General features: G+C 40.4%; 1 protein-coding gene across 1 annotated transcript in view; it reads left to right on the plus strand.

Annotated features, from left to right (window-relative positions):
- The window catches only part of dnmt3ba (DNA (cytosine-5-)-methyltransferase 3 beta, duplicate a), a 35800-nt gene extending 23509 nt beyond the window's left edge, over positions 1–12291 (plus strand). The window contains exons 16-25 of the mRNA XM_063208668.1: positions 1465–1577; positions 1980–2163; positions 2873–2957; positions 3162–3307; positions 4098–4188; positions 5241–5389; positions 5544–5629; positions 9201–9270; positions 9835–9950; positions 10712–12291. Coding sequence (XP_063064738.1) covers positions 1465–1577; positions 1980–2163; positions 2873–2957; positions 3162–3307; positions 4098–4188; positions 5241–5389; positions 5544–5629; positions 9201–9270; positions 9835–9950; positions 10712–10856 — 1185 coding nt within the window. The 3' untranslated portion in view covers positions 10857–12291. The remainder of the gene's footprint in view (positions 1–1464; positions 1578–1979; positions 2164–2872; positions 2958–3161; positions 3308–4097; positions 4189–5240; positions 5390–5543; positions 5630–9200; positions 9271–9834; positions 9951–10711) is intronic.
- Positions 12292–13893: the final 1602 nt, after the last annotated feature.

Genomic DNA, 13893 nt, shown 5'->3' on the forward strand with positions numbered 1-13893 from the left:
ATGCCCTATCTCAAAGGAATGTAGATCCCAAATGCATGCCGTTCCACCTGTGGAACTCTGTCATTTTCACTGGTAAACCTTTACCACCATACGTAGTACTACACCACTATGACAGTATACGGGGCCTTTGATAATACATTACGACTTGGTTTATGCCATTCTGGTAATTATTACCTTCGCCAGAAGGTTATGTTTTGCCCGCCGTGTATTTATTTGTCAATATGTCTGTTTGTTTGTACTTCGTCTAACTCAGTCAAAACTGAGCCGATTTTTATGAAATTTTGTGGGATGATTGGTCATGACCCAAGGAAGAATCGATTAGTTTTTGGGAGTGATTGGGCCAAAGGTCAAAGGTCAAGGTCAAAATGTTTGTTTGTACTTCGTATAACTCAGACAGAACTGAGCCGATTTTTATGAAATTTAGTGGGATGATTGGTCATGACCCAAGGAACAATTGATTCGTTTTTGGGAGTGATTGGGTCAAAGGTCAAAGGTCAAGGTCACAAAAAGGTCAAAAACGTACATTCAGCCGATTTTTATGAAATTTAGTGGGATGATTGGTCATGACCCAAGGAACAATCAATTACTTTTTGGGAGTGATTGGGTCAAAGGTCAAAGGTCCAGGTCAAGGTCACGAAAAGGTCAAAAACGTAAATTGAGCCGATTTTTATGAAATTTAGTGGGATGATTGGTCATGACCCAAGGAACAATCAATTACTTTTTGGGAGTGATTGGGTCAAAGGTCAAGGTCAAGGTCACGAAAAGGTCAAAACGTACATTGAGCCGATTTTTATGACATTTAGTGGGATGATTGGTCATGACCCAAGGAACAACCGATTACTTTTTGGGAGTGATTGGGTCAAAGGTCAAGGTCAAGGTCACGAAAAGGTCAAAAACATTTTTCTTTGCCAAGCACTATATGCCAGAAGAACGTGTGCATGCTGAATTGAATAACAGGTCAAGACTGGGCCAAAAATGTAAAATTACGATATTCCGGTCCGATTTAAATGAAACTAAAACCAAAATTTGGAGAATGTTATGCCCCACACTTTGAAGATGGCCAGAAAAAAATAAGTGGCGTAGGCGAAGGTTTGCGCTCTACCGAGTGCCCATTCTAGTTTATAATGTGGCTAATTTATAACAGGGGCCATGTCTTACTGGGTTAAAGAAACAGAGTAGCGTTCTTCTTCGTTTGCCCAGTAGGTTGGAAGGCTACTGTCATTATACTACAGTACAGTTTCCCTCTACAATGAAACTTTGCATAGGCGCACACATACTGTACATACAGACTTAGAGCAACATGTCCTCACTATACAAATTGAGCTGTGTGTGGATGAACACATACATGCAAACTTAAAATAAACACACAACACACAAGCATGTAAAGAAGCAATTATGTAAAATTGGAACTATTGCTGTGTAATTTGAGCGCTCACAGGTGTTCTGTTCTGTTGTTCCCTGCAGAAAAACTTTACAGAGACCTTGTACAGATACGACGAGGACGGCTACCAGTCCTATTGCACAGTGTGCTGCTGGGGCAATGAGGTGATACTGTGTAGCAATGCCAGCTGCTGCAGGTGAGGACAAAGCTCGTTCCACATGTTAATCCCTTAACGCAGAGCCTCTGTTAAAACCTTTCTGTCACCAAAATTGTAATGAGCAGGCCATAATCTGTTACTGAAGGCTCTCGGTAATGTCATAACAATGTTGTTATGATGTAGTTGAGTCTTTTCAGCAATGAGTAGCCGACTGTGGGCCCACCTACGCAAAGCGGCTACGGTTTTCTTTTCTGACACTGCTGTCTTCAAAATTGAAAGAAATAAGTTTTTAAAAATCTGTTCAATGGCATTGTATCATTGTGTCCCTCAAATGACACATGTGACACAATGACACTCAAGAGTCTTTTCAGCTTCAGTATCACCTCCATGTCCATTTGGCCTCTCACCTCTAACCAACTTGACGTGTGTGTGTGCGTGCAGGTGTTTCTGCAAGGACTGCCTGGAGTTCCTGATTGGTCCAGGTACGTTTGATCGTATGAAGGAGGTTGAGCCGTGGAGCTGCTACATCTGTGATCCTGTGGAGAACAACGGCTCCCTACGCCTCAGGCCTGACTGGACCAAACTGGTGCAGGAATTCTTCGCCGACAGCAGCGCTCTCCAATTTGTAAGTGTTGATTTTTTTATTCTACTTCTTGATTTGTCTTGTTTATCGTGGGAGAACGTGATTGCATTAAAAGAGCATCTTTGGGACACTAGAACTTGTCACAAGGAGGCCCATGCTTTCACAGGCCCTGTCGAACATCAGCACGCAAGTGTTTTGTGTGTCCAGAAATAAGCCATTACTTCCAGGGACTTTTTCTCCTGTGCATAGTTAACATAAGTGTGAATAGTTGACTGCAACAAAAACATCAGATTTCAAGGAGCTTTCATGTTAGTAATTTATCATCTTTGTCTCTGTGCAAAAGGCTGTACATTGTCACTCATTTGTGTTCAGTTGCATGTACAAGTCGTTACTGGGAGACTCCTGCATTCATTTGGTGTCAAGATCAGTCACAACCAGCTGATTCAATGCTTTTTGGATCAAAGTTCTGACAAGGTTGTAGTCAAACCCGGTATTGACACACATATTGAGGGTATGGTGGAATAGAAATCTGCTTCATGACTGTGGTATATTACAATACATTTCATATTACAATATTACAATACATTACATTTCATACTTTGCTTTTTATCATAAACTTTTTTATTCAAATTTCCGAAAGAGGACATGAACAGCTTAAAATGTGTGTGTGTTTCTCAGGCATAGCAAGGTATGCGCAGGAATGTATATCATGAGTAGTGTTCGTAACTGAATGTTTATGGTGTTTCCTTAGGAACCCCATCGACTGTATCCACCAGTCCCTGCCCATCAGCGCCGGCCAATCAGAGTCCTGTCTCTATTTGATGGTATTGCCACAGGTACGTACGTATGTCTTCTCATCATGTGCTTATCTGATATTTTCACCTGTTCTCACTTGCCCATTGGCTGCAGAAGGAAGTTTTAGTACAGCTAAGAACTCTAAAACCCCACAAAGCCCCACTGCAATGGGGAAGCATATGTTTTCAGGTAATTGAATGCCATCACAGTGAACAAATACTGTACATGTCCATGGTTCCCCCCAGGCTACCAGGTGCTGAAGGAACTCGGCCTTCAGATTGAGCTATACGTTGCTGCAGAGATCTGTGAGGACGCCATTGCAGTGGGTGCCATTCAGCACGAGGGACACATCAAGTACATCATGGATGCACGCAGTATCACACGCAAGCATGTAAGCAACACTTCATTGGTACTCCCTGAATTTAAAGATTGTGAGTTGACTTTTAACCAGAGGTGGAAAGAGTACTAAAATATTGTACTCAAGTACAAGTACTGTTACTCTGTTGAAAATGTACTCAAGTACGAGTACATTTTCCAGTCAAAAAATCTACTCAAGTAAAAGTAAAAAGTAAATAATTTAAAATGTACTTTGAGTAAAAGTAAAAAGTTACTTTTTAACAATCAGCGTTTTCTGCCTCTAAATGTGCAAGGGGTGCACTGGGTTAGAGGAAGAACAGCTAATGTTGATTTCCTCTGAGTTAAGTGAATCTCCATCGTCAGCCTCCATGTCAGCCATCATCGTTTGAGTGAGAGACAGGTTGCACGCGCCAACTCTTTATAAACTAGGCTAGAATTCTAGAGATGTTTTTTTTTTAAAACTCAGTAACGCTTGTGCTGTAAAATGTACCGAAGTACATTACTTGAAAGAAAATGTACTTAAGTAAAAGTAAAATTACACATTTTAAAAAGTAGTTTAAAAAATACAAGTACACAAAAAAGCTACTCAATTACAGTAACGCAAGTAAAGTAATTAGTTACTTTCCACCTCTGCTTTTAACTCATGCAAGTAGCACATGAATAAGGTCATAAGGCTGCTTTTATACATATTTTTGGCATAGGCTGTTCATTCATTTTATGTATTTTCTTCAAAGGCCATTGAATTTAGTTTTATTGTAGAGTGTATTGTAGAGTGAGTATATGCAATTGTCTGGCTAATATGAATACTTTCGATTTTGTTGCAGTTGGCTGAATGGGGACAATTTGATCTGCTGATTGGTGCAAGCCCAACCCATGACCTGTGCATGGCCAACGTTACACGCAAAGGAGTGTTTGGTAGGTGGCCGCTTCTGCCACTAGACCTAACTCAAATACCTTGCAGCTTGTACTGTATAGACCCCTTTAGAGTTTGTAAACAGGTATGACGTAATTTGGCTGCGTGCGCACCGCTGCCTCAAAATCGACCATGCTCCGGTCACTTGTACAGAGACTCGACAGGTGTTTATTCTGAAATAAGATAACGGATGCTCGCGCTAACTTCAGATATGCAGTGGGCACCACAGACACGGGCATTCCTGGCGATGTCATCAGTCCAGTCAGTAGTTTAATGTAGTGTAATGTTCCCTCTCAAAATAGCAGAACAAGTGTACTTTTCGGAAACTCTATTTTTCATCAACGTACACACTTCAGAACGGCAGTTTTTCTCTCTTTAGTGTCTGCACTGTCAGCCAGTATTACATACAGACTCACCACTCCCTATTTTACCCATGCCTGCAGTTCACCTATTGGCCGCTGTCGAGAGGGCGCAGCCCATTCTTTCTGAATGGAGTCTGCACTCCCCCTAGAGTGCAGTACCACCCAGAAGAGTGGGGTCTCTCGTAATATCCTTACAATATCTCTGGTGTGTTTGAGTCAACGATGCGCACGCATTCATGAGGACGTCGACTCTGAACGGGTCTATAGGGGTTTATGGCCATTTGTTTTTGTACGCATTACTGCCCTCTGCTGCTTGGAGTTGCGCACTTCACCCCTGCTAGTTCTTCTCACGGTTTCATCCTGCTGCTTCTCTCCTGTGGAACACACAGGCACGCTGCTCTTTGAATATCCAGCACCATTGACTTCCGTTCATTCTGTAAACCAGTGGTTCTCAAACTTTTTTTTACACAAGTGCCCCCTGGACCTCATCATAAGCCTGCCATCACCCCCCCTTAGTATGAAAAAAATGAAATAGACTAATGCCCCCAATGACCACTAAGCACCGCCCCCTCTCAACTGTATCCCACTCAGTGCCCTCCTAGGGCTCCCCAACACCCCCTGGAGGGATGTACTGCCCCCGTTGAGAAAAACTTCAATAAACGTTCTCTGTCTTCCTCTGTTTCTCTGTTCAGAGGGCACAGGCAGGCTGTTTTTCGAGTACTACCGCATGCTGACGATGTTGAGACCGAGGGAAGATGATGACCGGCCCTTTTTCCACCTCTTTGAGAGCGTGGTGTCCATGAGCAACAACGACAAGACTGACATCAGCCGATTTCTTGAGGTCTGGAAGATGTTTTTTTTATTTTTTTTAATGATTATTTTTGCATAATATTTCTGCCTGAGGTGCATTGTGTGTTATTCATGAATGGGAAATAGTCATAAATGTACCCCTGTAAAATAAATTAAACATTTTTTTTTACTCCTTGTGTTCACAGTGCAACCCCGTCATGCTTGATGCCGTCGCTGTTACTCCGGTTCACAGGGCTCGATATTTCTGGGGAAACCTGCCAGCAATGAACAGGTAATATAAACACATCCACACAGAGCAGCAAACATGGCTGTGCCCAGGGCTCTAAATTATTATTATTTTCTTCACCAGCCAAAGTAGATGTTAATCTTACTAGCCAACCACACACTCACTAATGGATAAAAGTGTCCAGCAAGCTTTCTTTTCTACCAGTCAAACTGAATTTTAAGCAGAATTTGGCTGGTTGGCAGGTGTTAATTTAGAGCCCTGGCTTTGCCATTGGGAGATGGGCCGTAGCCAGCTTTCCTGACCCATGACTGCCCACCTCCAACCACCACTAAAGAAAGAACAAAAATGGAAAGTGAAGAAAGCTGAAATGTTGTAAAAATTCAAACTTGTAGCTCACCACTTGACTAAATCACCATGTAAAACCATCCATTTGACCCATGTTTTACTCCTCTAGCACAATGTTTTGGTGATAATGACCAGAGTTGTATAAAGTAGGAGTAGAAATAAAGAATCACCTAGTAGAATAAGATTCCCCAAACCTTTCTGTGCTGTTTGCATAAGATGTGCACCACTGCCATCTACAGCCCTAAGGGAATTCCATTTATTCTCAACCTCAAGTCTCCCAAGGTCTCCTAACCAAAGGTCTTCCAAAGGGGCGTTCACCTGATGTCACAGGGATCCAGGAAAATAATGGGCTTGATGGATCTTACTCTACTAGACAATTCTTTGGTAGAAGTACTTTTACGGACGTAATTACAAAACTGGTAGTGTATTACGTACACTGTAACGAATAGCTGTTTATTTACGGCAATTCTGCAACAGCATTCAACTGTTTTTCGAAAAAACAGACAACTACTGTGAAAATATTACTTTGAGTCACATATTGAGCATAAACAGTAAGTACTGCACAATAGCAGTATTCGCCGTTGTGGAAAAAACTAGAGATGCACCGGATCCTGATTTTTAGGATCCTGCCGGATACCAGATCCACTGCTTAAGATCCTGCCGGATCCGGAACCGGATACCAGATCCTACAAAAGGGTTGAAACATATAGTCTACTCGCACACGTGGGCCCTTTTTATTACGTTGGCACAAACTATTTTTTAGACTCATTGGCTTATTGCCACACTGCCTGCAATAGCCGCTTCCAAAGGGATTTCACTCCATGCAGTGATTGGGGTTGTGAAAGACTGAAAAGCCTAGGCTAGACATGCACCAGACCTTGATTTTTAGGTAACTTAGGTAACATGCCGGATACCGGATCCACTGCTAAAGATCCTGCCGGACCCGGATCCTGTGAAAAACTCTATTATCCTGACGGATCCGGAACCGGAACCGGATCCGGTGCATCTCTAGAAAATAACAAGGACTGAATCTCAAATGGTGCACTTGTGCACTTTAGTGTTCATGTTTCAGTGCGCATGCCATATTAGTTACGCACTGAAACATAGTGCCCGAAGTGCACAAGTGTGCCATTTGAGATTCAGCCAAGTTATTTTAGGCAGCACCATTGAAACCCATTCATCCTCCACTTGTCCGTGATCACCATCAAACTTCAATACCACCTGAAGAACTGAAGTCATTCTGACTGGTTAAAGATTATCTGATACTATCAAGCATGATGAAACAATTTCTAAGGAAACTACAATACTTAAAAAGTGCTTGATGCAGCAAAGTGTGAGTAGCACATGCATTTTTATAGTGATGAAAGTGTGAATGGCTGAAACATTTTAAGAACTTGTAACACTCTCCAGAGAACCTCTAACAGGGAGAAGGCTCAGTCTCATTGGTTCCCATTGTAGCCAGTTAGCTTTGCATTCATACTGCAGTAACGAGCGTGGGCCAGTCCTTCATGTGGGAAAATGTATGGAATGGAAATGGGAACCCATGCTAAATACATTGCTACTGCGATTTCCAGTCACAAATATCATCAACAAAACATTCCTGGTAAGCACTATGACTGTTGTTTAACAATAGGCTGTATTGACAAATCGTTCAGGTGTGTAGTTTTACAGCAGGTTAGAAGATTTCAACCTGTACTCGCTAGCGTTGCACTAATGTTTATGGGTTTGGCCCCATAAAAATTGAGCTTTGTGACCCAGTATATAATAATCTAGTTGCGCAAAAGAATCGAAACGCTACTCAAATGGGGTCTTATTATTTCTAGCTTCGAACTTAATATTAATATTTCAGGACAAAAAAATATAAAAAATCACAAAAATTATAATAGTAAAAAACTCCATTGACACCCATTCATTTTGCACTGTCCCGTGGTTAGGGTTAGCCAATTGTGGCTAACAGGAAGTTCCGTGAGTGAACAGCCCCTGCACTCTCGCAACAAGCAGCCCCATCTAAACTAATCTGCTAATCAGTGCCTGGCCTCACCTGAGTAGGGCTGTTATGCCATTATTCAATTACGGGCGTCACCTGCCAAGGGCCTGATGACTCTGGTCACATGGTACTCTTGCATCTGTATATAAATCTGGACTATCAACACTTCAGTTGCTTGCCTGCCTGCTGGCTGGCCTGCATGGCACAGCATAGCACTTGTTTGCCTACAAGCTTGCCTAAAAGCTTGCTTACATGCTTGCACACTTTCCTCTTTGTGAAAGCTTGCTGTATGTGGCATCATTTGTGGCGTTGTTGCATATAATGTGCCTGCTGCAAATTAGGCATTGCTTTGAGAGCTAGCTTGTAGTGCTGCTTGTTTGCTGTGCTACTTGGTGCAAAATATTTTTTTAAAGACTGACCAATGCTATATTCATCATTGGTTCATCAAGAGATACAGTAAAAAGCCCACCTCGCACACTATCATTGTAACATAGCACTGCGTACTCTGAAATTTTATTCATGCAAACACACTTTCAAAGGACCACCGCAAACCATTTTCTCAATACAGCATAGCGCCATAGTATCATGCTCAAGGCACTCCAGTCATGGTGAACGATGGGAGGGTGGGGTGGTAACATGGCCAGGGTACCACAGTTATGGAGAATGATGGGTGGGGTGGGGAGTTGCCATGGCCATATTCATGAATACAACTATGACCCAGTATTTGCCTGTCATCACACAGTACAATTCAAGTTTCTAAGTGAAATGTTATTTTACTTATACTACTGCATAAATATTGTAGAGGACTTTTAGTTTAACAATACTAATACTGTGAAAGTTCTGTAGAGTACTGTTATTTAACAGTTCAATTGCTGCTGAAATTTTTTTATATACTGTGATACATTAAACAGCAATGAGCTGTATTTGATTTTTGGTGTGAAATAACAGTAGAATTACAGGTAAATATAATTGCCAGTAACTGCCGTTATTTTGCAGGGAAATTTTCTTAGAGTGTAGTTGAAATTGTCAGTAAACCTTGTAACATTCTACTACTACAGTTGTAATTACATCCGTAACTGTACCTCTACTTCTACTTTATACAACTCTGATAATGGCACCTTTTATAAGGACAAGGTTGTCACTTGTCAAGCTGAGTAGCAGTGTTATCGGTTGCCTTGCTTATCTTGCACAGCTTTACAGACTAAAATGAATGCAATTTTCTCTCATGTTCTCTCCTTTTATTGATTTATTCTCACCCCTTATCTTCCTCTGTTGTCCCTTTAGGCGAATGGTTCCCTCAGAAAACGACCGCATTAACCTGCAGGACTGCCTTGAGATTAAGCGAATAGCCAAGGTGAGATAGATGGTGCTCTACAGGCTTCTTAGGTGCTGTAGATTTGAGTAGACCTATTTGTATGTAATGTAGTTGACATTTGTAGTTGTAATGTAGTTGACATTTCCTACAAGATAAATAAAGCACTTCTACTTCAATTGCTGCTGCTGCCACTCAGGACCCTAAATGATCTCTTTTCACCACCAGCCAAAATGGCTGGTAGATGTTAATCGCTCTAGCCAAACACACACTCACTAATGGGTCAAAGTGGCTTGTAAGTTGGTCTTTCCTACCAGCCAAACTGAAAATTCTCCAGCATTTGGCCAGTTGGCGTTTAGAACCCTGCTGCCACTACTACTACTACTGTTATTCAACCTTCAGATTTGTGCGTCGTCATTTGTATGCCCATTACTTAGTCAAGGGAGTAAGTCAAATGAGTGCTGAAAAGAGCTAATTCGTGTGGGGCATCATAAAAAATACAAAGCAGATAAAAGTGTTTTCAGACAGTTCAATGCTGATTTCGTCTTCAATAATTGAAATGCCTAACTAAGTTGTTGGGAATTTATTTTGTGTTTCATCTTGCAGACTGCCAAACTGAAGAACATCACTTCAAAAGTCGCAACACGGGGGAAGTTAACGGGTCTCATGCCAGTCACTATGAATGGAGAGGATGATCACCTGTGGGCAACTGAACTGGAGAAGTAAATGCCTCTAACACTTTATTTTAATGTTCACATGTTAACAGCTATTACATGCCTAACTGTCTGTATAAGGTTTTCACACCTGGTCCCTTTCAGCCATTTAAGAGAATTCAGATCTGTGACTGAACATTGTCTGTGCATATGTGAACATTTAAAAGTGTACCCAGACCCCTCGGAAGTGAACCGTACTGAGACCTTTATTGATGTGGTCTGAGTCCAGTCCGCTTATGAGTCCTGACAAGTTACACTTTTGTAGGTGTAATCACTTAAAGTGATCCTGTCCCATTTATGGAAATAAGCTCATATTACACCTCCTCTTAAGTTAAATAACTGAGTTTTACCTTTCCCCAGTACTTCCTGCTGTTCTCTGAGTACGGCAGTGCAAATTTTACCTCCAAGCTAACAGTTAACATTGAGTCCTATGAGTCCTATTATCTTGAAGACCATAACCACAATCGCAATGCTTTCGTAAGGTTAAATGATGGCTGCAATTCATATTCAAAACAATTCATGAATACTCTTTATTGCAACTAGAATGCACTGTGGTGCATAGGGCATATCATGACACTGCCTGAGGAGTATGTATGTAGCATGTACACTGTAACTGTATGTTGCCTACTTTGTACATACCTTGTACTGCGTAACATGTATTTTGCACAGGTTATGAATAACATGTTTTTAACATGTACAACATGTTTTATCAGTTTGTGTGTTTTTAATTGTCGTGTTGACAGTAATGACATTTGTCTGGTGATCCACAGGGTGTTTGGATTCCCGAAGCATTATACGGACGTGGCCAACATGGGCCGTGCGAGACGACAGCAGCTCCTGGGGAAAGCGTGGAGCGTCCCTGTGGTCCGCCATCTTCTTTCTCCACTCAAAGACTATTTCCTGTGTAAAGACTAAAGGACTAAAACAAGGACTGTGCCTTGCTTTAAAGGCCTTCACAACCAAACTGACTATGGAAACAGGCCGATGAACGGGCTAAAACGAAACACCAGCATTTTAACCACAGCAATCAGCATTGCCAACAGGTCAAGAACTGTGTGCCTTGCTTTTAAGGACCTTCACAAGCAGAACACATCCAACAAACAAGCAGGGAAACATTCAGGCACATGGATCACAACTAGCACCAGCATTTTAACTACAGCGTCAGCATTGGCAACATGAGAGTGGCCGGAGTAAAATAAGAACTGTGTGCTTCTGCCTTGCTTTAAGGCCTTCACAAGCAGAGCATGGCCAACAAACAAGCAAGGAAACAGACAGACAACATTTGGACCACAACAAATACCGGCATTTTAACTGCAGCCAACATGGCAGGTGCTACACTGCCAACATGGCAGAAGCAGTGTGTCAGGGGTCATGGATTAAAGCCAGAGGTGTCAAAAGTATAAGTAAAAAACGCACTGAAAAAAGAAACACTGTTTTTCCAACCCAGGTGACTTATCTGAGTAACCAGTGCTAGTCTTATGATCAGCTGACTCTATGCTGATAGGATCGCATTTGTGGTGCGTTCTTGTTAGGTTTTTAGTGTTTTTCAGTAACAATACAGTCTATCTACCTCATTGGGTACAAACAGAGTTAATGGTGTATCAGCTATGTAAAATCATGTGCTGGTGTTGTACTTACACCATAAATGTACTTTTACTTTTGACACCTCTGATTAAAGCGATGGTGAAACTCAGCCTTGCCTACTCAGGGAGGAGGTCGAGGTTTCATCATCCTTCAACTGGCACTTTTTAATATTTTTTTTACAATGAGATTTTAACAAAGGTATTTGCTTTTCTTACTTCTCTTACTTTTTTTAGGGTTTACTTTGTTCATGGATGGTGATTGATGAACTGTGTAAAAAGGGACCACTTTCATTAGCTTCAGTAGGCTGTAATAATGACATGAAAAAAACAGCCATGGACATATTGAAATGAATACAAATACCGTTTTACTTTGTTTACATTTGTATGGCAATTTTGAAAGACTTATGTGAAGATGCTACCTCCACCAGTCCAGTTCTAATAAGGTTTGTTTCGTTGTAACAAATTATGATATTATTTCCTAATTTTATTAATTGACAATTTGAATAATTTTAAAAGAACTTTTGAACTGTAGATAAATAATTTTATTAATGTCACTTTAGCCAATTTCATGACTTCACTATTTTTAACATTTTTAGGCTCATTTTGTATGCATGATACAAATGCCTTTCTCTGCCTTGTTTGTGACAGTATGCTGTCCAATTCCACCCACACAGCCACCATTTGCACATCTAGACTGTACATGATCAGATCTTTTTTAATTATTTCTCCAGACATTGTAATTTATCTGTAATATTTATATAACCTCATTGCCAACATCTCATCATGGTAGGTCACAATTTAATTGTCATTATCCTTTTCAGTCATCCCACAAGATTAATTGGTTGACTGATTCTCTCACTGCTGGATGTATTAAGTGTAGGGTGACATAATGTTTTGTATCAAAAAATTATCCAAAGATTTGCCTTCCCCTTTCATCAAAATGTTATGCATTCTGCATTTGCTTGGTACTCACTTTGCATACGTATTTTAGATATTTAAGTGCCTAAACAGAATGTCTGCCGTTCTGGTATCAAGGGCATTTTCACCATGCAAGCTATTTTAAGAATGGTGATGTTATAACTATTTAGACCTTGGTGCTCTGCTTTTTTTTCTTTACAAAGGTGGTAAAACATTGTGGTTGTGTATGTGTAATAAATGCTTGCCATGTACCTGGCCCTACATGCGAGAAAAGCAGAGAAAAATGTTTGAAATACAACTCAATAGCAGAATGTTAAAAACTACTGTATGGGTGAGATGCATGCATTTGTTGGAAAATATCATGTCTTGAAGTGATTTTTTTGTGCAAGAGACTTCATAATGAGTGCATGGATGTTTCGTGCTTTTTAAGATGCCTGTTTTAAAAGTGCAGGCTTCTTAAAACTTTTTTTTTATAACAATGATATAATCATGTCAACTCTGCAGTACTCAGTTCCCTCTGTTTATTGGTGCTAAGTTAAAGTGCTGCTTACGTATGTGATTGTATCACTTTCACAGCATTTCGTTTCTTATTTTGACAGTCTTGAATGACTTACAACTGTGACTCCCAACTTTCTTACCATGTTTATAGACTAAATTAATAAAAAAATGAACTTCACTCTTTCCTAGTCATATGTTTCCCCTGTGATAAATATTTGCAATAGAATACTTGTCAGAATGCATGGATCTTCCTACCGTGTCTTGCACAGAACTGTAACTACAACAAAATAATATATCACTCTTTGACTTGCGTTCTTCAGTGTATGCAGTTAACAACTGCATGACTTCACTACTTTCAATGTGGGCATGACTTGGGAAGCATATGGTACTTTTTCATACCTAGAGGTACTTATAGGCCAGTCAATCTAGGGTTTGACACGGGACAAGTGCAATAGTAATCATTCCAAGTTCTTTTGAAATCCTTAGGTATAGCTAAATGACATTAAAAATCTACAGCTTTATATTTAGTGGAACATACTTTTTTTCAAGATCAAAGTTGTAGATTTCCCATTCATTTTTCCATAGGGAGACAATATAGGATCGGTACTTGTGGAATGGGGTAAACATTTAAACTATGAGATATCAATTTGAAACTTTCAAAGTAATTTATTCAAACACAGACAAAGATTTTATGTGTTGCAAATGGTCTGAAATATGATGATAAATATGCGAATGAGATCACATCTACTTAAATATGTGATCAAGTATGCAACAACGGGCCAAACTTAAAACAAATTGCAAAAGTAATGATTCACACCTTTTATTGATACTTCATCCACCCTAGGCTACATCACAGATGAAAAATCTACTCATCACTTTAGTGGAACATACTTTTTTAAAGCTCAAAAGTAGCACATTTCTAATGCATTTTGCCATTCAGTGGTTTGGCTTTG

The sequence above is a fragment of the Engraulis encrasicolus genome, chromosome 10, assembly GCF_034702125.1.
Source record: "Engraulis encrasicolus isolate BLACKSEA-1 chromosome 10, IST_EnEncr_1.0, whole genome shotgun sequence".
Taxonomy (NCBI): Eukaryota; Metazoa; Chordata; class Actinopteri; order Clupeiformes; family Engraulidae; genus Engraulis; species Engraulis encrasicolus.